This window comes from Callorhinus ursinus, unplaced genomic scaffold (genome assembly GCF_003265705.2).
Source record: "Callorhinus ursinus isolate GAN/ISIS: 27379988/994484 unplaced genomic scaffold, GSC_fseal_2.0 scaffold11, whole genome shotgun sequence".
Taxonomy (NCBI): Eukaryota; Metazoa; Chordata; class Mammalia; order Carnivora; family Otariidae; genus Callorhinus; species Callorhinus ursinus.
In genome coordinates this window covers 3,635,322-3,656,360 of record NW_027397073.1, presented here as the reverse complement: position 1 = coordinate 3,656,360, position 21,039 = coordinate 3,635,322, and the positions used below count along the sequence as shown (strand labels likewise).

General features: G+C 44.8%; 1 protein-coding gene across 1 annotated transcript; it reads left to right on the top strand.

Annotated features, from left to right (window-relative positions):
- Positions 1 to 2,511: 2,511 nt before the first annotated feature.
- Positions 2,512 to 3,046, top strand: LOC112835366 (large ribosomal subunit protein eL21-like). Its single transcript, XM_073897958.1, has one exon. The coding sequence runs from the start codon at positions 2,538 to 2,540 to the stop codon at positions 3,018 to 3,020; it is 483 nt and encodes a 160-aa protein (XP_073754059.1). The 5' UTR covers positions 2,512 to 2,537; the 3' UTR covers positions 3,021 to 3,046.
- The last annotated feature ends 17,993 nt before the right edge of the window (positions 3,047 to 21,039 follow it).

Below are 21,039 nucleotides of genomic sequence, written 5' to 3'. Positions count from 1 at the left end.
CTGTAAGAAGAATGCCACCTTCTAAAAACACAGAGAATAGGGGTGTGGTGGGGAAAATATCACAGAAGATGGCTGATTCAGTCCATCGTGAACTGAGTTAGTGGCATTAGCAGAAGATGAAGATAGACCACAGAGACAGACAATAGACCAACAATATTAAAGCTCAGGGAAATGGGGCTTGGGGTATCATTCACATAGGACTACTGAAGATGCGTGTGAGTGTAGGGAGTGAGGAGAAGAACATGAATGACAATTTTGAGGACGCAGTATTGGTGTGTAAGGAATGGGGAAAGGGAGAATGTGCAGCGAGGAGCTGTCAGGGTAAGGTCAGAGAGGTGAGGAGTCCCCGAGCCAAGGAAAGGAGAGTGTGGAGGTGGCAAGATCAGCATCAGTGCGCGGGCCACGAGGTGCCGAGAGACAGCTTTGGTCTACAGCTCAAAGGGGGGTGGTCAGGCGCGCAGGGAGCAAGTGCTGGGGTCCCTGCGGGAAGTCTGGCTGCGGAGGGAGGACCCGCACACCCTGGTTTGAAGGGATGGCAAGATCAAAGGGACATCTGTGAACAAACAAGAGGGTAAAAACACGAACCAGGAACACATACCTGGTGAGAATGAATCAAATGGGTAGGATTTTTCCATCCTGAGCTTTTCCTCTATAATTTTTTAAAATTCTGGAACCTACTGCCAATATTAACAAAAATTCATAAACAGTTCATCAGCTTATTAGCTTTGGGTTTAAAAGGAATGTTCATGATTGATTTTCTTAATACTGCATGTATCTTTCATTCTGTTTTCTGCCAGAGAAAATTTTCCTAGTTGACACACACACACAAAATGCATCAATATTTTATTGTCTTCTACGAAGATCATCCTGGCTGTTAACTATATATTCATTATATTATTAAATTTCTGAATTTATTCAAAGAATATTTTGCTATTGACATTTATCCATGAAAGAAATTACATATATGCATAATATTTTTAAATTTTGTTCCACTAGCTTTTTTCCAGAGCATCGATGGGAATTATTTCTAGTTGGTAGCCTGTATTACTATAGAAAAGTAGTAGAAATCTGCAGTTATAATTAAGGAGAAACTTGGCAAAACATAATTGGCTCTGTGGTTTATTATATAGCTACTTATCTTACCACTAAAATAATTTAGGAATAAAATATTTAAATCTCTGAAAAACATGAGTTAAGCTGCCTTAAAATCATGGGTCTACACTTGGAACATATATTAATATAATCATTTAGCTCAAATGAGTAATACAATGGAATTTTATAAACATACTGTTTTAAACCATTAAAAGTTTTATTTAAAAAACATTTTTTCCCAAATCCATTCCTAGTTTTGCTCCATACCAGTGTTGCCATACTGAGATAAATAAACATGGGACTACTTGTATGAAGCAGAGAGCCTCCCCTGCCCTCTTCTTTCAGCTCTGGACTTGGTGAACTTGTTTTGGTCTGAGTCAGAATTTGAAAACTAGCTTCCTCGACGAGTTCCTGTTTTCGATAAAGACAGGCTAGGTTATTTAAACTAAACCTGTCACAGAAAACCAATAATGATGGATACATTTTTTAAAGTTCATAGAAACATTCAAGAACCAAAATGACAGAAGGAATTACCAGTATAAATGCTAAGAGAAAACCAGAAAAGTAAACAGAGAATTCAAAATTACTTTTGCTCTTAAGATATTTGATAACCCAGACTGGAAATGTAGCTGTGTTTTGATGATGTTGAAGAGTGAGGGGAACAGAAATGTAAACCCTTGGCGCCTGTCAAAGGCGGGGAGCCTACTGGAGATGCCCACCTCACTCTGCAGTAGACGTGTTTTGCTGGGAACCTGAAGACTGTGCCCAAGGTGAAGGTACCATCAGCTACCACCCCCAGGAGCCTGGGGGGGGGTGCAGAAAAATAGGGGGAAAACATGAGCTCCAGTGAATCTCTGCCCATATTCACCAAGGTGATCCAAGAAAATTCAAACCAAGAATATAAAATAATATCAGAACTATAAAGGTGCCAGAAATATCAAAAACTTTAGGGAGGAAACTAAATGTTTTTGAATGGTATTAAAGAATATCAAAGTGAATGGAGGGCTGTGCCATATTCATAGACTGGAAACTGGGTAGTGGAAAGATTCAGTTGTGATTTTGAGCCACATTTCAACATGTTTGTTTTTAGAACTTGATAAGTTTATTCTAAAATTGATATGGGCATGCAGAAGTCACAAATAAAGACTCTTAAAAGAAGGAGATAACTTGCTCTCCAGATAACAAGATTTATACAAAGCTATGATAATTAAAACAATACGGTATTGGTGTTCAGACTGACAAACCACTGAAACAGAAGAGCCCAGTAGACTGTATATAAATAAGATTTCATACTATTACTGTTCATAATGGCTCAAAGGCAATCTAAATCGCCATTATGAATCTTACTACCATGATAGAAATGAGATGTGAATGAGCTTGCATCCATGTGAAGTTTAAAAACAGGAAAAATTCGCGGAACCGCCATCTTCCAGTAATTTGCCAAAATGACCAACACAAAGGGAAAGAGGAGAGGTACCCGCTATATGTTCTCTAGACCTTTTAGAAAACATGGAGTTGTTCCTTTGGCCACATACATGCGAATCTATAAGAAAGGTGATATTGTGGACATCAAGGGAATGGGCACTGTTCAAAAAGGAATGCCCCACAAATGTTACCAGGGCAAAACTGGAAGAGTCTACAGTGTTACTCAGCATGCTGTTGGCATTGTTGTAAACAAACAAGTTAAGGGCAAGATTCTTGCCAAGAGAATTAATGTACACGTTGAGCATATTAAACACTCAAAGAGCCGAGACAGCGTCCTGAAGCGTGTGAAGGAAAATGATCAGAAAAAGAAGGAAGCCAAAGAGAAAGGTACTTGGGTTCAGCTGAAGCGCCAGCCGGCCCCACCCAGAGCAGCACACTGTGTGAGAACTAACGGAAAGGAGCCTGGACTGCTGGAACCCATTCCCTATGAATTCATGGCATGATAAATGTAAAGAAAATAAAAGACCTCAAGACTAAAAAAAAAAATAAAAAAATAAAAACAGGAAAAATTCAACCATGTTGTTTAAGGATTTTTCGTTATAATTTTTTATTCTTCCTTTCAATGTTGTTTAAAGGCTGCAATATATTAAAGAAATCTTTGCTAATATAAGTGTTAATTCTCTGCAGACAACCATATAATCCTTAAAAATCACATAAGCAATATAAAGGTTTCTGCAACCTACATATGCCTCTTTTGGGAAAAAAGAAAAAGCAATGTATTAACAATTTAATTGGAGATTTAAAAAATGGTTTTCTTACCAAACTTTATATTAAATGAACCTATCATCAGAGCAGTGAACTCAAGTCAGATCAAGCAAAAGAACCGTGTAAAAATTATAAAGAAAATCAAGGGAATAATTATTTAAAAATTCAGCATGGTGGTGTGTCATGAGGGAGAGAAGGGGCTATGGCTGGGGCAGGTAAATGGTAGGGCAGTCCTTCTGGGATACTAGCAATATCTGTTCTGTGTCTTGTCCCTGGGTGGTAGTTATACAGGCATTGACTTAATTATTACTCATTAAACTGTACCTATACGTTTATATACTTTTCAGTGTGTGTATTATATTACACAGTGTTTTGTTTTTTAAAGAGAAAAATAAAATGGGAAAATATAACAACCTTCACATAGTGTAGAATACTGAAGGGGATTTCCTTTAGGACCATAAGAAAGTAAACTGGGGCTGTAGGTCATAAGGATTGCATTCTGACCATTCTCTGAAGAATGGCGGGTGCCCAGGACTCTCAGAATGAGCTGCTTTACAGAAATATAGGGATGAGAGGTTGCAAGATAGCATAGTAGGAGGACCCTAGGCTCAAAAAAAAAAAATCCCAACAGAGGCATCTGTGTTGAGTGGTAAGGGCAGAGGGCAACAGAAACCTGCAGCACTATAGCATGGAACTAAGTGATCAAATCAGGTCAGATGCTTTGAGAAGTTTTAACTAGAAATGGTTAGTGTGAAAAGAGTTAACTGACCTTAGGTCTACAGTCATATTGCATGGTTTTACTTTGTGGACCTCAGTTTTAAGATCAATTCATGTGAGTTCTGGAAAAACAAAAAACAAAAAACCTATAATCTCTGCTTCCAACTTAGATTTATTCAACCCTTATCCACATAATGAGGATGCTGAGGGGTCGTCCTGAGGAAGAAAGCAGGGAGGGAAGTCCCATGGCAGCTACGTGTGACCAATAAGAGTCTAAGGTATTATTTTTTTTATTTCATGGATTTGCTTCAGGGTTCAATATAAAGAAGACAGTGCATTAGAAAACCATTCCTTTATTAACTTGGAAAGCAAATATAAGTAACCATACTGTGGAATATAGGAAGTGTTATTAAGAAATGGCCAAGTCCTAGCACATCTCGTAAACTTTAAAAGAGAGGAGGGAAATGCCCCCACCCCTGCCAAAAACACAAAACCTAAATTGTTAGGGAATGGAGTTTGGGGGGAGAGAATTCACAATTAATGTCACTATTGCAAGTTGGAGGGGGAGAGTTGATGGGAAATGGACTTCAAAATTTCAGGAGCATTATTAGGAACTTGCAGGATGCCTCCCCATGATGCTCCCCTTCTGTTACTTATGGCATACGTGGTCTCTTCCCACTGCAGAGCCACTCTCGAGTCCCAGACACACAGAAGCCATGAGAGAAATACTCACGGTTGTTTAAAGCCACTGAGTTTGGGGGTTAATGGGTTACACAGCAGTAGACGAACAGTACAACGGCACAGTGTAGAAACGAGGACGAAGAACAGGGCTCACAAGCAACAGTGCTAGGCAAGCCCCTGAGAACATGAGTATGAAAGACATGAGCAGACACCTGTGCCATGCTGTCGGGCTCACTGGCGTGCTCTCCATTTGTGTAGGAGGACAACCGTTCAAAGTGGAGCCGGGAGGCCTTGCCACTGGAGTCTGATGCCCTGGGACGTTGGGACGTCTGTGTTTCCCAGTCTACCGCAGGGTGGGAAATACTGATCTGCCTGTGCTGGGAGGTGACAGAGCACCAGGTCTTTGTCCCTGGTTAGCGAGTGTTTCCCACAGATGCTAGTTCCTCCGGGAAGCCTGCTAACCCCCTACACCAGGGTTGGTGCCCCTCCCTGGTACCCTGCATTTCCCTCTCAGGGATTTGTCAGTGTTGTAATGGCCCTTCTCCTTCTCTCCCTGCCTTCTGTGGGGGCCGCGTGGCATTTCTGCCTTGGAAACACGTGGGGGGCGGGCGATGCAGAGGGACCCGATCAACTGGCCAGGGACAAACGGAACACTCATGCAGCATTCTTTCTGCTAAACTGCATTGCTTCCCATTTTCAAGATTTTTTAAATGTGTGATATAAGAAGGATTTAGAAGACATATTCACATGATCATTTTCATGGGTATTGGTGACCTCTGAACACATACAACCCTTCAAAACCTTTCCTCAAGTAAGCAGTTCTTCATCTTTTCTCTGCTTCACTGCCCCCTTGTAAACTTGCTCCCTTTAGACACTTCTCACCCCACTTAGTGGATCTCTAGATGGAGGGAGGGTTTGGCAGTGGTGCATGGAGCTTAGACATTGGCAAAAGCCCTTCAAGAACTGAGGAGTGTGGGAGGGGAATTCTTCCCTTCTCTCCTCTGTTTCCCTTGAGACTCACTCTTGGGTTAGGCCAAAATGCCCAAAAGTCCTCCCAGCTTATAGCACTGAGACCTATTTGAGAAAGTGTAAGCTTCTCTCAGTTTTCAGCAGAAAGACCTGTTCCCTCAGAGATCATGCCTGAGGCTTCCAGAGTCCATTCGGTGTTAGCATATCTCTGTGCTAACCTCACCCAGGCCACAAGATTGCCTTGTAGCTGCTGAGGATGCCACAGGCCTGGCAGAGCCATCGATGCCAGTGCCACCCACGCAGTGTCCCGGCTCAGAAGGTGCCCGTGAACTTCAGCAAGCATGCTTTGGCACTCTGTATAAATGGCAGTTAATGATTATGACCCAGACTTTCATGGCATAGCTATAAAACAAAGAACTTCTATGTTATAAAATTGAGCAAGCTCTGTATTTCCCACAGCAATAAATTCAGCTTGCCTTTTTCGTCCTAAGAACTAGTTTTGGGACTTTGTAAACTAAAGTAAGCCACGCTATATATGGGGCTGCTAAAATGAAACAAAGAAAAGTATTTTTAGTCCTATTTCTCTTTAACCACATTTACCACATTTCATTACTTCTCTGCCTACTATTGCTCTGTGGTCCCTAAGGAAATAACTAGATGAAATTGAGAATAAAAGCAACATGAAGTAGGATATTCAATATGCCAGGTTGCATATACCCAGTGAGGTCACACAACGATTAAATTTAGCTCTGGTTAACCTGATTTCCAGTGCAGTTCAATCTTGGGGGCTATGAGAAACAGAAGGTTTCTTCCACAGTGTCAGAAAATACTTATGTTGAAACATACAGTTTTGCGTGTCCCTGCCATATAAGAACATTGACACACATCAGGCAGGTTCTCCTTTGAGAGATTACTGAACATTGTATTTGTGCCATCAACTTGACAGAGATTTTATTTGGCCCAAGAGCACATTAGCCCAGCGTTCCTCTCCCCACACGCGCACTACGCATCTTCATCCTGTTGTGCTCTAGGAGCAGGTATAGAGCTCCATCTGGGTGTGGGGAGCCATGACATTTCTGACGGACAGCCCCGTTTAGTCTAAGTCTCCCCAAACTTTCCGACTTTGAATGTATTGTCCCATTGTTTGAAAAGAGGTCCCAAAGTGTAAACCAACTATATAAGTCAGAAGGAAGAATTTTCAGACATTTAAAGTTAATTACATAACAAGGCTGTGTAATTTCTTCCTGGGGAGATGGAGAATGGGATTTCCAAATCAAACTGGTTTACTTTTGTCTGGACTGGTTTTAATTAACTGGCAATTCCTCTGGAACATATGGAGATAGACCAGATCTCCTCTCAAGGTCCCTTCAAACCAGCCTGCCCTGTGCTGAATGACAATGTAAGAACAGGAAGAGATCTTGGCCGAGGAGTCCAGTTCCTTCAACTCAACTCTGAGGGAACCAAGATACACAGAGTAAGCATAGTTCACATTATTATTTTAATCCTAAGGAAAAAATAATTCTGTTGCTCTACAGTCCCATCTTAAAAAAAAAACACAACTTTTTATTGTAAAAAATACCATTAATTCAAAAGCACTTATAAAGTATACATGTGCAACTTAAAGATTAAAAATGAAACAAATATCTTCTCCTACTGTCCAAGTTAAGGGACAACCTTACCAAACTTCAGAGGCTCCCTATGCACCCCTTACTCCCCCCACAGAAAGGAGGTCACCATCTCCCTGAATACTTTGTTAATCATTCTCTTGCTTTTCTTTACAGTTTGAGCACATATGTAGCTATATCCCCACACAATATATTTGAAAGTTGTGTAGGTTAACTCAACGCTGTGTGCATTCTTCTGCGACTTCCTTCTCTCATTCATCGTCATGACTTGAGGTCCAACCGTGCTGATGCCCTTGCTCTTGTTCGTTCCTTTTCCTTTGCTGTACTATCCCACTATATGAATAGACCATGGTTTATCCATTCCACTGCTGACGGACTTTGGATCATTTCCAGTTGGCATTTTTCTTTGTTTTCCACTTGTTTTGTGTGTGATTTGCATATGTGCAAGTTCTTCAGACTCTGGAGTTAATATGTGAAGGGAGAGCCAACTTTAAATTGTAAAGTGACATTTGAGGTGAGTCCTGGGTGGTAGGAAGGAGGCAGTCATGTGAAGATTGGGAGCAGAATGTTCCAAGGAGAAAGAACAACAAACACAAAGGCTCTAGGGTGGAAAATGGTGGCGGGGGGGAGGAAGAGCAAGATGGCCCAGGCGGCCAGGGCGTCAGTGCCCGTGGAGAGTGGTCAGAGGTGGGGTCAGAGAGACAGCAGAGGCCAGGTGGTGAGGCAGTGGGAGGCTGGTAAAGAGGCCGCTCTGGGGGATGTGTGGAGAACAGGTCACACTTGGACAAGACCTAAAGCCCGGAGAGCACTGGAGGGGCTGCCAGGCCATCCAGGCAAGACATGGTGAAGGCTTTAGAAAAGAAGAGAACCACTGGCGGTGGAGAGACAGACTGAACTCAAAAATATTATGGAGATAGATGAACTTCATAGTGGGTTGGATATGAAGTGAGAAAAAGAGAAATGGGCTTGAGTCCTGCATTTTTGTCTTGAAATACCAGTGACTCATCATGGGAGTTACTGAGTTTCAGAAGAGAGGGGAAGGATGGAGGCATTTTGAAGAGCTGGGGGAACTAAATGTTTTTGTTTTAGCAGTGTTAGGCTTAAGTTGCCTAACGGACATCCAAGGGAAGTGTATCAGTTAGGCAGTTAATCTGTGAATCTAGAGAAAGGTCTGACCTGGAGAGACACATTTGCAGTCATTAGCATATCACTGGTAGTTAAAGTCCAGGGAGAAAATAAGATTACCCAGACAAGGTATAGAAGGGAAGAGGTCCGAGATCTGACCCTAAGGTACCCCCAACAGTTTTGGACAAGCCGAAGAAGAGCCAGCAAAGGATGTGGAAGTCAGAGAACCAACAAGGATGATGTCGTGGGAGCCAGGAGCTGGGACTGTCCTTTGGAAGGAAGGTAGGCTCTACTGAATGTTGCCAACAAGTCGGGGACAGTGAGGACAGAGAAATGCATGAACAAGCAGAGATGGAAAAAGCGGTTTTCCTGGAGGGGCGGGGCCGTACCCGACCAGAGCTGATGGAAGTGAATATGAGGTGAAGCAGTGGAGCTGAAGTCAGGATCGGATAAAGGGAAAGCGGTCAGCAACTGGAGTAGGGAGGGTCTGGCAGCTGGAGAGGGTATGGGGTGACAGGGGCTTTGCTTTGTGCAAGATGGAAGTTATTAGAGAAAGTTTGCACACTGATGGCAAGGATTCTCAAGCAGGGAACACTGAGGTAGGAGGAGTGTCCTTGAGAAAGGAAGAGAGGGTCCAAACACCAGAGGAGAAGCTGACCTGTGATTTGAGCAGAGGTGCCCATGAAGATTAATATTCAATGTGCTCACCACCAAGTAATTTATAACAGTAAAAACTAAAAGCCCACATGTTCAACAAGAGGAGAAGAGTTTCTTGTAATTTATATCTGCAAAATGGCAGGTTATACAGATTGCTTCTTGGAGTCACATATGTGGACACAAGTGATACACAAAAACATACATTTGAATTTTGAGAAGGAAAATGTACATCTGTATTACCTGTATAAAAACTTATGAAGGGAAATGCATCAGAACATCACCAGTGGTTACTTTGCATCCTGATTTGCGTGATCTTTCTTTCTTCTGTACCTTTTAAAAAATGTCCCAAGTGTTTATAATGAGCATGAACTATTTGTATCATCAGGAAGAAGACAATTCATTTATTTTGAAAAACAGATGGCACAAGACATAGCATTTTCTCTTTTGGCCAGACATCCATTTCCTTTTGCCTGATATATGCAAAAATATTGAAGGAGTGATACTGTTTAAATTTAGATTAATTCCACATTGGTTTTTCTTTTTTATTCTTATCTGTTGCATCTCCTCATGGTGTTAGGCATGTTTCACTCCTACATGTGCCAAGTTGTTGCTTATGCTCTTTCTTGAGCACTGGGCAATCCCCCAGGTACTTCTAAATAGTCCTGCCAGGAAAGTTGACAGGAATACTGCCAGGGAAGTCACCCAGCACCTTCGTGATGGGAAGATGACGAAGCGGGAGGGCCCTGGAGCCTTTTAGGGAATCCCAGTAACTCATTTAATTGAGAAATGTGGCTTCAAGCAGTTGAAGCCACAAGCAGATCAGCTTTCTCAATGCTGAATATTTAAGTAACTGCTGGAGCCAGAGTAAGTATATGGGTCCCAGGAACCACTCAGATTCCCAAAGAGAATTCAGGGCTGTTGTCAAACTGGAGGAGCCAGTGGATGCCAGCAAACAACTGACGTTGACTGCAAGCTGTGATCCAAAAATCCTGACCTCACTGACCTGTAACCACAGATGTAGTGGTCATATTTCCACTCGAGTAGGCTTTCATTCATTTTCAAATATTTACTTAGCACTTACAAGGCACAGAAGTTATGCTAGAAGCCAGATATGCAGTATCAAATATAAAAGGCCTGGTTGCTGTCCCCCCATCCAGTGGGGAAGAGACACAATGCAACACGTTTTGAGGATGTGTTAAATGCTACCACAAAGGAAGCACTATGAGCTATTATGGAAGTGATAGCAGGAGTGTGGCTTCCAGAAAGAAGGGAAGTTTAAGCTAGGATATTTCTGAGGGTGGGAATTAGTGGTGTGAACTGGAGGAAAGGGTGAAGGGGGGTGGGCGGCAGGGAACGTGTGTATGAGAAGACCCAGAGGAAGGCGCGAGAACTCCAAGGGGCCAGGGAAGACCAGCAGGGCTAGAACACAAGGCAGGAAGGGCAGCGAGAGCAGCTGTAGAGGAGGGTCTGGAGACTTAGGTTGAAGGAAGGCAAGACTGGAGATGGGAGATCACTTAGGGGGCTGCAGTCACATGATGTGGAGAAATAAACTGCTTGAGAAATATCCAGGAAGTAGAGCTGCCAGGACTTAGTGGTTAACTGATATAAGGGAAGCTTAGATCACGGGTGTCAGATCTTTCTCTTTTCTAATATAAGCATTCAGTGCTATCCATGTCCCTCTAAGCACTGCTCTAGCTGTATCCCACAATTTTGGCATGTTGTGTTTTCATCTTCATTCAGCTTAAAATACTTACAAATTCTATTTAGAAGTTTGTTTAATTTCCAAATATTTGTGGCTTTCGCAGATCCCTTTCTGTCATTGTTTTCTAGTTTAATGCTACTGTGGTCATTCGTTTTAAATTTATTTACTGAGACTTTTTTTTTATAGCCCAGGATTTAGTCTGTGTTACTGTGCCTCCCCAAGACCAGTTGATTCCCTTCTCTTTTTAAGCTGACCTCACCTTGCCTTACCTGACTTCTTTGTCTTCTTCTTCTTCAACGATCTCTCCCCGGTACATAGGAGTGAAGAGAAGGTCAGGCCTGCATGCATTTCCTGCAGTCTGCAGATTTTTTCTCAACACTGCCTGTGAAGAACTATGCACCAATGCCACAAAAATAAGCAGTAAAATATTGGCACACTGTAGTCTAAATCCATATTTGGAAAATAAATTAAAGAATCACAGTCTGCAGAAATGAGACACTGACCACAATATTTACAACCTTTACATTATTATGCAGAGTTTAGCCTCCCTGGGGCAGAGCCACACAGTTGCAAACATCTCCTTCCCAGAAGGTCTTTCCCCATTAGGGTGGCTTCCCAGAAGAAAAAGACATTCGTCTTCAAAGGCCAATTCAACCTCCTATCTCTTAAGATATTGCAGGAACTTTAGAATTTTAATTACCATTCTCTCTTCAATGAGGATGTATACATATAACTTGATATCTGGTCTCCCCCAGCGGCATCGCCCTTTATTATTATTGTTCAGTGAGGAAGAGAATCATGTGTTGGGCTGGGAACATGAGCTGGGAATTGTGGATTCTGCTTTACCTCCTGTGAGTAGCTAGAATGTAAGCTTCTGAATGCACGTGGGTGCCTACTGATGTCTAATACCAGCTCCCGGCCCCTCTACCTTCTGCTCTCCTCTAACCACAGTGGCCCCTGGAAAGTGCTTGTTCAACTTGGTTCTCACAACACTGTAATTCTGCTAAGATTTGAGACGCTGGTCTCTGCAGAGAACTCGTTGCCGAGATGGGATCCTCTTTGATCGCGTCCTCAGGGAACGCGGTACAGGTCCCTGCCTCCTGACCTAACAAAGGAGCAACTGATAAAACTAAGTGAGGAAATTCTGGAGTTGGTAGTTTAATTTCTCTAAGTCCTTAAAGTCACCAATTCCAGGGAATTTGGTAGTATTTAAAGGGAAGAAAACAAGGAGTTGTTTGGGTTTGGGTTTTTTTTTCCTGTCATTCGGAACGTTGTCCATGGAAGGAGGAAGTGGGATAGAACCGGGGCTATAAAGCGGGTTAAGAAGTCATGTGGTAGCCTGCAGCGACTTTAATCGAGACCAACTTGAGGGCACTTTTTATTCTCTGTTGAAGGTTATTTCTTCTTGGGGGTCTTAAAAACCATGAAGTCTACCCACACTCCTTAACTGGAAATTTCTAGCCTCATCTGTGCCACATCTGAGGAGATCACCTGTGCTTCTGTGGACATCTTGAGAAGCTCTGTTCGAACCCTCACATTTTATTTGATTTCTCCATCAGGCTCCGGTTTTGAATTCCACAAGTCCTGACTCAACCACAGCCCTAATGAGAGAAGATGTCCTGCATTCTCGAGTGTCCCTAAGGAGTATCGGGAACCTCCATGTCCCATGAGGCTTCCAAGCCAGGGCAGTAGCTCAGCTTCTCCGAGAGTGACTGTCTGTCCCTGTCCTTAGGCCACCGGCCCTGCCCCCGTCACATCAGGACCCAGCAGTCGGCAGCTGTCCGAGGTCGTCAGAGCCCCAGCTGTCGCCGCAGGGGACTTCTACAGTACGGTCATGCTCTGAATGTCACTGTCCACCACATCACAGTGCAGGGTTCTTCACTGTAGTCTGCGCTTGTACCCCAGAAGCTTCTACTGGCCTGTTGAGCAGCCCGCATCTGTTCCCAGGTGGATCTGGTAGTTTGCATTTGAGGTAAGACGTGGGAGACCGCGCAGTTTCTTCTAAGATGATTACGTAGAAAAAATCCAGAAAATAATGTGTTTTTAAGAAAGCAGTGGTGGGAATTACTGGAGAGGCATGCTGTGGAGGCTGTTCCCTCAGCCCCTGACAGCAGAGGCATCCACCCCAAACGGTGGCGATGTTGAGGCTGAGTGACCCCGAGCCATTGCGGGGCTCCCGGCGGTGACAGCACTGCCAGAGTTAGGTTTTCTGTAACCCAGTCACAGGAAAACGGGGTCTCTTCTGCAGAGTGTGTTTACGTGGGGAAAATAGCTTTGACTCACAGTACACGTAGTAGAGCCTTGTGAGTGGGTTTAGACAGCGGTGCTCGAGGAGCATAAGGGCCGGGCGTTCCCCCTGAGCTGGTTGGGGGAGACCCGAGGGCCAGGCCCAGGAAGGATGCTGGAATCTTACGGGTCTCTTTGGGCACAGACGGTCCCAGGCTGACCCGAGTGGATACACTGTGGGAGAGAAGGTGTGAAGGTGGGTTGGGGTCCAATTAGGGGCCCTAACGGGCTCCAGACTTCACTCAAGGCCAGATGCTGATTGGTGGGCACTTGGTAACTTTGTGAAGCGAGAGGCAAGGGTAGAAGGAAGACATGCACCTCCGATCCCCCTCCCCCACAGTCGTGAGGCCTCTCAGGATGTCAGTTCACAGTCCGCGGCTTTCCCTCTGGCCACTGAGAAGTAGACTTGACCCCTTTGCCAGTAAGAGATGGCAGTGAGGAAAATAAAGATGTTTTGAACAGTGGGAGCCACCAGAACCATGGTCCCTGCTATCTCATACTCGTTCATTCAACAGATAACTGATCGAGGGCCTTCTGTGTACAAGGTGCTCTCAACACTGGTTCCTTAGGGAATCAGATCTCAGGTGAGAATGAACCTGAGGGGCAATCCAGGACCTCAGAAAAGGCCCTCAATAAACCCATGACTCGAGTGAGCTCCCAAAGCCACAAGAGGAACAGATGGAGTCTGGTGTCGCCTGCCTATGGCTGGAGAACACAGACAAGCCCGTGTCAGAGGCCAGTGAGGACACGCTTCAAAGCCATGTCATGCTGGTGGTTCCTGGAACGGGAAGACGGTCGCTACGCTACATGACTGTCTTCCTTTGTGTTTTCAAGCCCCAGAAACAGCACTGAATGGAACTGTTGGTGTTTGTTCCAACACCGGATCCAAGTAATTCCAAAACCTAAATCTCAGCCCCAGCCTGTCTGCAACCCCGTCGGTCTGTCATGATGGCTGACTGCAGAGCATCAACCGCTGAAATGTCACCACGGATCGCCCTCCTGACAGAGAATCAGACCACACGGGCAGTGCGTGGTGAGTGTGAGTTCCTGCCTTGTTCACACAAGGGCTAGCTCTTTACGCAAGTTCACGATGTAAGTCGAGAAGTGCCGCCTTCCTTATTTGGGGGAATTAACCCAGGGAAGAAGGAAGAAAGAAGAAATGCTGTCCAAAGGGTCCTGAAAGCTGCAGGTTTGGCTCCTGGGAATAAAGTACTAGGAGGTGCCAGCGCCCAGTGGCCCTTGAGCCAGGGCTCCAGCCGGCTTGGCGAGGGGAGCTTGCAGGGGGGCGGGGAGGCCACCCTCCCGCAGGTGTGATTAGGAGCCGCTGATGATCAAAAACACTAGCTTATCCTTTCACTTCTGGAACCAGGCTGGTGAGCAGATTGCTTTAGACACAAATGTGCCTCAAAACTGATACCCACTGTGCTGTCCAGTCCCCTCCCCACAGCTTAGCAGACTCCCTACTGACAGCTCTTAGGTCACCACAAGGTTTTGGAAAGTTTCATTTGGGCTCTTTAAGATGCAGTCATATACATTTGAAGGTATAAATCTCCTGTTTGATTGGCAGCCCCATCCTCCCACAGTGCAGGCTAGCATCACGGCCCCAGGGGGGTGTGCGTGTGCGTGCGTGTGTGTGTGTGTGTGTGTGCATGTGTGTATGTATGTATTGCAGAGGGGTAGTGAGGGAAATCGGGGGCAGGTTCTGCTCTTCCCCTACCTTTCCCCCTCCTGGCTTACCCTCTGAGAGGGGGTCAGGGACAAAGAGAGAAAGAGACAAAGCCTGTGCCCCATGCCTGCCCTGCAGAGTGGTGCTCCCCACCCACCTTGGCTGGTCATGACAGCGCTGCAGCCCCTCCAAGGGGGGCTAATGGGCAGGCGACTGGCCAGTAACCCTGTGTGTCTAGCAGAGCCTGCTGAGACCCTGCCTCCATATAAGGTCACTTCTCTGATGCCTGGTGCGGCGGGTCCAGGCAAGGGTACAGCTTTCTCCAGCCCCACCGCCTCTGCCTTTAGGAACTGGGACCTCAGGCCAGGGTAAGATATTGCATATATTTTTATATACGATGTATATTGTATATAATCTAATACACAAACATATAGCTTTATATAGTTCTGTAACTATATTATATATACCCGCCTCTTCACTCCCGTACCTTTAAGAATCTTTCCTCTTCACCAGAAATGTGTTTCTCCACGTGGCACCACTAAAACCCAGCCCAGACACCTCCCCCTTTTCCTCCTGCATGTCCTCTCACTTCAATGGAACATAACACACTGTCCCTCCCAGGCCATCAGCTCCTCAAGGGCTGATGCTGCACATACTTCATTGTTTTTGCCCCTAGCACCTGAGGAAATATTGAAAGAGCTTCAGAAATCCTATAACAAATTGCCTTTAGATATGTCATTTACTATTTGTGTTCATTCCACTGGCTGCGGCAACTACCACTCTCCTTCCATTGTTAGCTTTGCAGCCAGCACAGGCCCATTCACAGAGTGAAGGAACGTGGAGAGGGACCAGAAACGTGGCCTAGGTGACCAGAGCTAGAGGCGTGTCGGATGAAGGAAGGGCAGAGCCATCCCAGTCATACAGTCACTTCTCTGAGTTGCCTGTGCCCTGTGTTTGTATCTTCCTTATTAATCGAGATTGCAAGTAAGACCTTAGATAAATATGTCAGCCTGCACAAGGCAATGCCCATAAAATGTTTATTGATGGCCAGATACAAATTGCTTAGGGAGGCGTTCAAATTCCTGGATAAGAGAGCCTTAAATGTCATCCTCCCTTGGGCCTGCCTGGGACCAGTTTGGACGGAGGGGACGTGCTGCTTGAGGTGGCAGGTGTACCCATGAGGACGGCTCAGATTTTAATAAATGGGAGTTGGATGCAAAAGCAGATTCAGAGACTGGGAAATCCGAGCATGGTTGAGGGAAATGGTGTTTACACGTAACTTTGTGGGACACACCATGTCTACATGAGGCGAGGGGCATTTTCGCTGTACCGCTCTATCCCAGGTGGCCGAGAGGCTGGACGCACAAAACTCAGATGTGTAGACTTATTGTGTGTCCAGGCAGAAGAGGCCAGAAAACGCCTTTCAGCTGCTGCTGATGAATGAACGGCATCTGCCTAGGGAATGCTCATCGAAGCGTTGGCACACCCATCATGAAGGCCGTTCCCCAAACCGGGGTGTTTGCTCTTCTTCAGTCAGACACAGTTCGAGAATCCCCAACAGAATATAATGATGAACTCTGACCTTCAGTCTGAAGATGCTGATGTGTGGGTGGAGCTCTCTGCACAGAGTTTGGGGAGCACAGACCCCCGTCTGCCAGAAAAGCAGTTGAAGGAACACAGCTGGGCTCTCTATTCAGGAACATCATTTATGATTTTCAAATGGACGGCAAATGGCTCCTAATAAAGTGTTTACAGAGTAGCTGATTTACTCAAGTAGCCGTGTGGTTTTAAAATCTGGAAGGCATCTGAACAGGTGACAGATGACTTTGCCTGCCTGGATGGAGTCGGGGTGATGCAAGGCAATAAAATAGAGACGTTTGTCTACAAGCAAACCCATATCTTTCTCTGTTCTGCCATCCAAATGTGCTGACCCCGAGTGCCCCAGTGAGCCTGAGGTTCTCTGCAGGGTATGAACAGGCTGTCCTGTGAGGCATGCACGCCTGAGAGCCGGGTACACACCAGAGTGAGGATGAAAGGCCAAGACCATAGACTAGCTGCTCAATAAATATTTATTGAATTGATTATTATTGATTGATTAATTATAACTTAATAGATAAGAAGACTGATGATTCCTCTTAGGTGTCAGCCTAGACTACGGCTAGGCCGTAGTCTCCAGTTACTTAATGAAACACAATGTTGCTGTGAAGGTATTTCATAGATGTGGTTAACACCGACAATCAGTTGACTTTCAGCACAGCGGATTACCCTTGATAATGTCGATGGGCCTCACCCAATCAGTTGGAGGCCTTAAGAGCAAGACGGAGATTTCCCAGAAAAAAAGAAATCCTGCCTGAAGATGGTAACATTAACCCTGCCTGCATTTGCAGCCTTCCAGCCTGCCCACTGGATTTCAGACCTGCCAGCCCCACAATCGCATAGGCCAGTTCCTTAGAATAAATCTCTGAATATATACGTATGTTCTGCTTCTCTGGAGAACCCCCACAGGCACAGAAATCCTCAGCCTTCCTCCTCCATGTTGCTCCTAGAACTAAGTCCCTCAGGCAAGAGATTGAAAAACACTTTTCCAGTGAAGCTGAGCAGCTCAAGGAAATTCCTGAACACAAATACTAGCATCACAGGTTCCCTGGTTCCAGAGCTCAGCAGGTCTCCCCACAATGAACCCTACGTCCATAGAACCCACCCAGATCCTCAGAGCTTACCATTAGCTTCTCAGTCCCCAATACTTAAATCTGAGTATCTTCCCTCTGACATGAAAGAGAGACCAACACAGGAGACAACCAGGTGGAGGGAACAGAGACTCGAGGAAGAAGAAAACTTCAGAAGTACTCTCATTGGTATTCTCAGCAAGATGATTGAACAAGATACTATTTTTCAGAAAAGGAAAACTCAGAGAATAACAACAAAAAAGAACTCTTGGATATTAAGATATGACAGCAAGGTGGAAAACTCAGTAGAAGTATTAGGAGGTAAAAGTCAGGAAAACTCCAGGATATAGAGAAAAAGGAAAAATATGGGGAAAAGGACAGAAAAGTTAAGAAAAGAGAGAATAAGTTCAGGAGACCTAATAACTGAAAAGAAAATGCAAAGAATGTGTGTGAGAGAGGAAATCATCAGAGAAATAATTCAAGAAAACTTCTGGAAGTACAAGACATGAGTTACCTGACTGGAAGGACCCACTGAGCACCCAATATAATAATTGATTCTTTTGCAACATTGGAAGCAAAAAAGAAAGAAAGAAAGAAAGAAAGAAAGAAAAAATCCTGCAAATGTCCAGAGAGAAAAAATAGGTGGCATACACACAAGCAAGAATCAGAAAAGTATCACAGCTCAGCAGTGGAAGTTAGAAGGCAATGAAGTAAATTCTCCAGTATTCTGAAGGAAAATTAAATTTCCAGTTTAGACGTCTATGTTCAGCCAAACTGTCAACCGTGCATCAGATGGATCAAGATATTTTAGACACGCAAGGTGTAAAATAAATTAATTCCCATGCTCCCTTTCTTGGAAAGCTACTAGAAAATGTACTTCCCCAAAACGAGAGGGTGGGAGATGGGGGGCACAGGAAGTAAGACACCCAGGACAGAAAGGCACTGAGGAGAGTCTGCAGCGCCAGCAGAGGGCGGGCCCAGGGGTGTTCACCGGGCCCACAGGCACCCATCAGTCCTGGGCAGAGTAGAGGGGTCTCAGGCAAGCTCAGAAAGTGAAGTCAGTGCTTCCACATGTCTTGAGAGGAGATTTGGACAGATGCAGAACAGTTTGAGGCTGAATTCATAATAAAAACGTGAAAACCAAATAAGTAAAAAAAAAAAAAGATGATTGTAAAGTTCAAGGAAAACAGAACTTTGGACAGCAAATTGCTCATGGCGCATCGATGAATAAATATTCTTTAGTTATAGTAACGTAAACACTACACACTGACCTAAACAATATTATGATAGGCCAGTATGGGGGAGGGAGGTGCCCGCTCAGGGGCACTGTTAAATCCCAGGGCACCATGCACTCAGCTCTAGATCAACGTGGGGCTCCAGCCCCCACCAGCAGAAAAGGAGAGACAGATCGCAACACCATGAGAACACAAAGGAGAGAAAAATGCTTCAAGTCTCTAACACACATCATATCTTCTCGTTAGACTTGGAAAACATTTGCCCAGTTCCAGATCTCTGGACATATTCTCAAGAAACATGGCTACTTCCATCTATTATAAGAGTCCCCAGGGAGAGCATGGTTGAGTACTTAGGATTCCAATTTATATATTATGGTCTTGTGTTTCCCAACTTGAAATACCACAGCTAATGTGTCAACATTAAAAATGCAGCACTCGAGGTATATGCTAATGTTTAATTTAATTTTGCATTTCCCTGGCACCTGGAGAAATTAAGAGCCTGGGGAAAATAATGATTAGCAATTATTTGTGACTTAGATCACCCTGCAATTGCAAAAACCACTTTTAAGTGCTTTTAAGGTATTTTTTTCTCAGCACCCCTCCGTGAGAAGGTGGCTCTGCTCCAGACAAGTTAAGCAAGGTGATTCCCACAAATCACAAGGAGTATGTAAGGGAGAATGGAATTCTCATGACCTTCCATCCAGGTTCATCTGTGTGTGTAAAATTTAGGGGGCACTTCCTCAGCACAAAACTGAGTATAACCTGGTATCAAGTGGTTACACTCTGCAGCTGTCCACGCCACTAGCAACAGAAGAAGGAAACCCTTCACCCAGGTAGACGTTCCTAGGTAGAATGTGCAAAACTCTTGTATTATTTTCCTCTGACACGGTAAATCCTGTCTTCCTCATACTTTTACATCTCATTCTATAACGTTAAAAAACAGTATTCTTTAGAAGGCCGTATTCTTTCAAATGGTACAGAGTGCCCTGCGCCGGAGCTATGACCCTTTCTCCTCAGTTGTGCAGTCAAAGTAGCTGCTGGTCCGAGGGATGCCCTGGCAGGTCCCCAAAAGAGCACAACATAAGCGACAGTGTTTCTCAATCTCTTCTATTTTAAAAAGGGGAGGTAATGCTTAATATAAAAGAAATGCATTGCTAACTGTGAGATTTAATGTGTCCTTGAATCTCCAAGCTCAGCCCTGGGAGGGGGCCCTGAAGATGACACGGGCTCCTGCAGGCCAGACCCCTGAGCCTCCTGTGGGGGCTTGTCCGCTGGGGCAGGGACCACACCTCTCCCCGTGCCCCGTGATGCTGTGGGGCTGGTGCGAGGACCAGGGCGCTCACAACCTCTGGCCAGGCAGTGCCTTTCTCAGGTGACCTCAGGCAGTTGTAGAAGCATCTAAGGCGGGCTTCTATCCTTTTCACTGCTATTGTCAGGCTCAGGGTTTGAACAATGGCATGTGTGGGGTTTCCCACCCCCACCCCCATATTTCTGTTCACCATATTTGAAGTGATTAAGCAGAATTCATTTAAGAGGGGTAAAACCTTTTAAGGTGAAAAAAAGAGAGACCGTGAACCACTTTGGATTTTGTTTTTAAAGAAAATTCCTAAGCTTTAAAACTGTCACCTTTAAGACAGAACAGTGTCCCACATACATTCCTGTTGAGAATCTCCAGCTACCCAGGCAACGTGTTCTATTTTTTTTTTTTTTTTGCTTCCTAATCTTAAAATTCACATTTCTTAAACAACCAGTGGGCTTGTCTTATATTTCCAGCTACAGAGTTATGTAAAGGCTATTATTTTTCAGGGGAGGGAAGAGAACTATTAAAGAAGCCAGCCTAAAAGGGGAAAAAGCCAGCAGATTGCAGCAATGATTTGAAGTTCCAGCACATTTCTGCGCTTAAAATAATCCGGTTCCAGACTGCCCCACTTGCCGTGGAGCCACCTCCTCAGGCCTGCCCACGGCTGCATCTGGGGACCGGAGCCGGAAGAAACGGGGCTCCTCTGTGAGCAGCCCTCCTTTCCTCTGTAAGCTCTGGAGCTTTCTCATGCAATCAAAGGACATAAAAATGAGGTGGAAGTTGATAATAGACAAATCAAGATAAAAAACAAAGAAGGCAGAGGGAGGGATGTGGGCTTTCTCAACAATGCAGCCATCAGTCTGTAAGGGGAAAATCAACGGCCAAGAGAAGCTTTTTATCACACTTAGTCAATCAACACCTGACCACTAGATGTAGTGCCTGTGTTGGACTTGGGGGGGGGAGGGGTCAAAGTTAGAAGCAGCACAGGACATGCCTCCAGGGTCTCAGAGTGCACAGGGAGGGGTGAGAGACAGAATGATGGCCCCATGGTCCTAATTCCCAGAAACTATGGTATGTTACCTTACATGGCATACTTTGCAGCCGTGATTGAGTTAATCTTGGGTGAGG

Bases quoted from the DNA above. Each gene is read 5' to 3' on its own strand.
- LOC112835366 (XM_073897958.1), top strand. From the start codon at position 2,538: ATGACCAACACAAAGGGAAAGAGGAGAGGTACCCGCTATATGTTCTCT.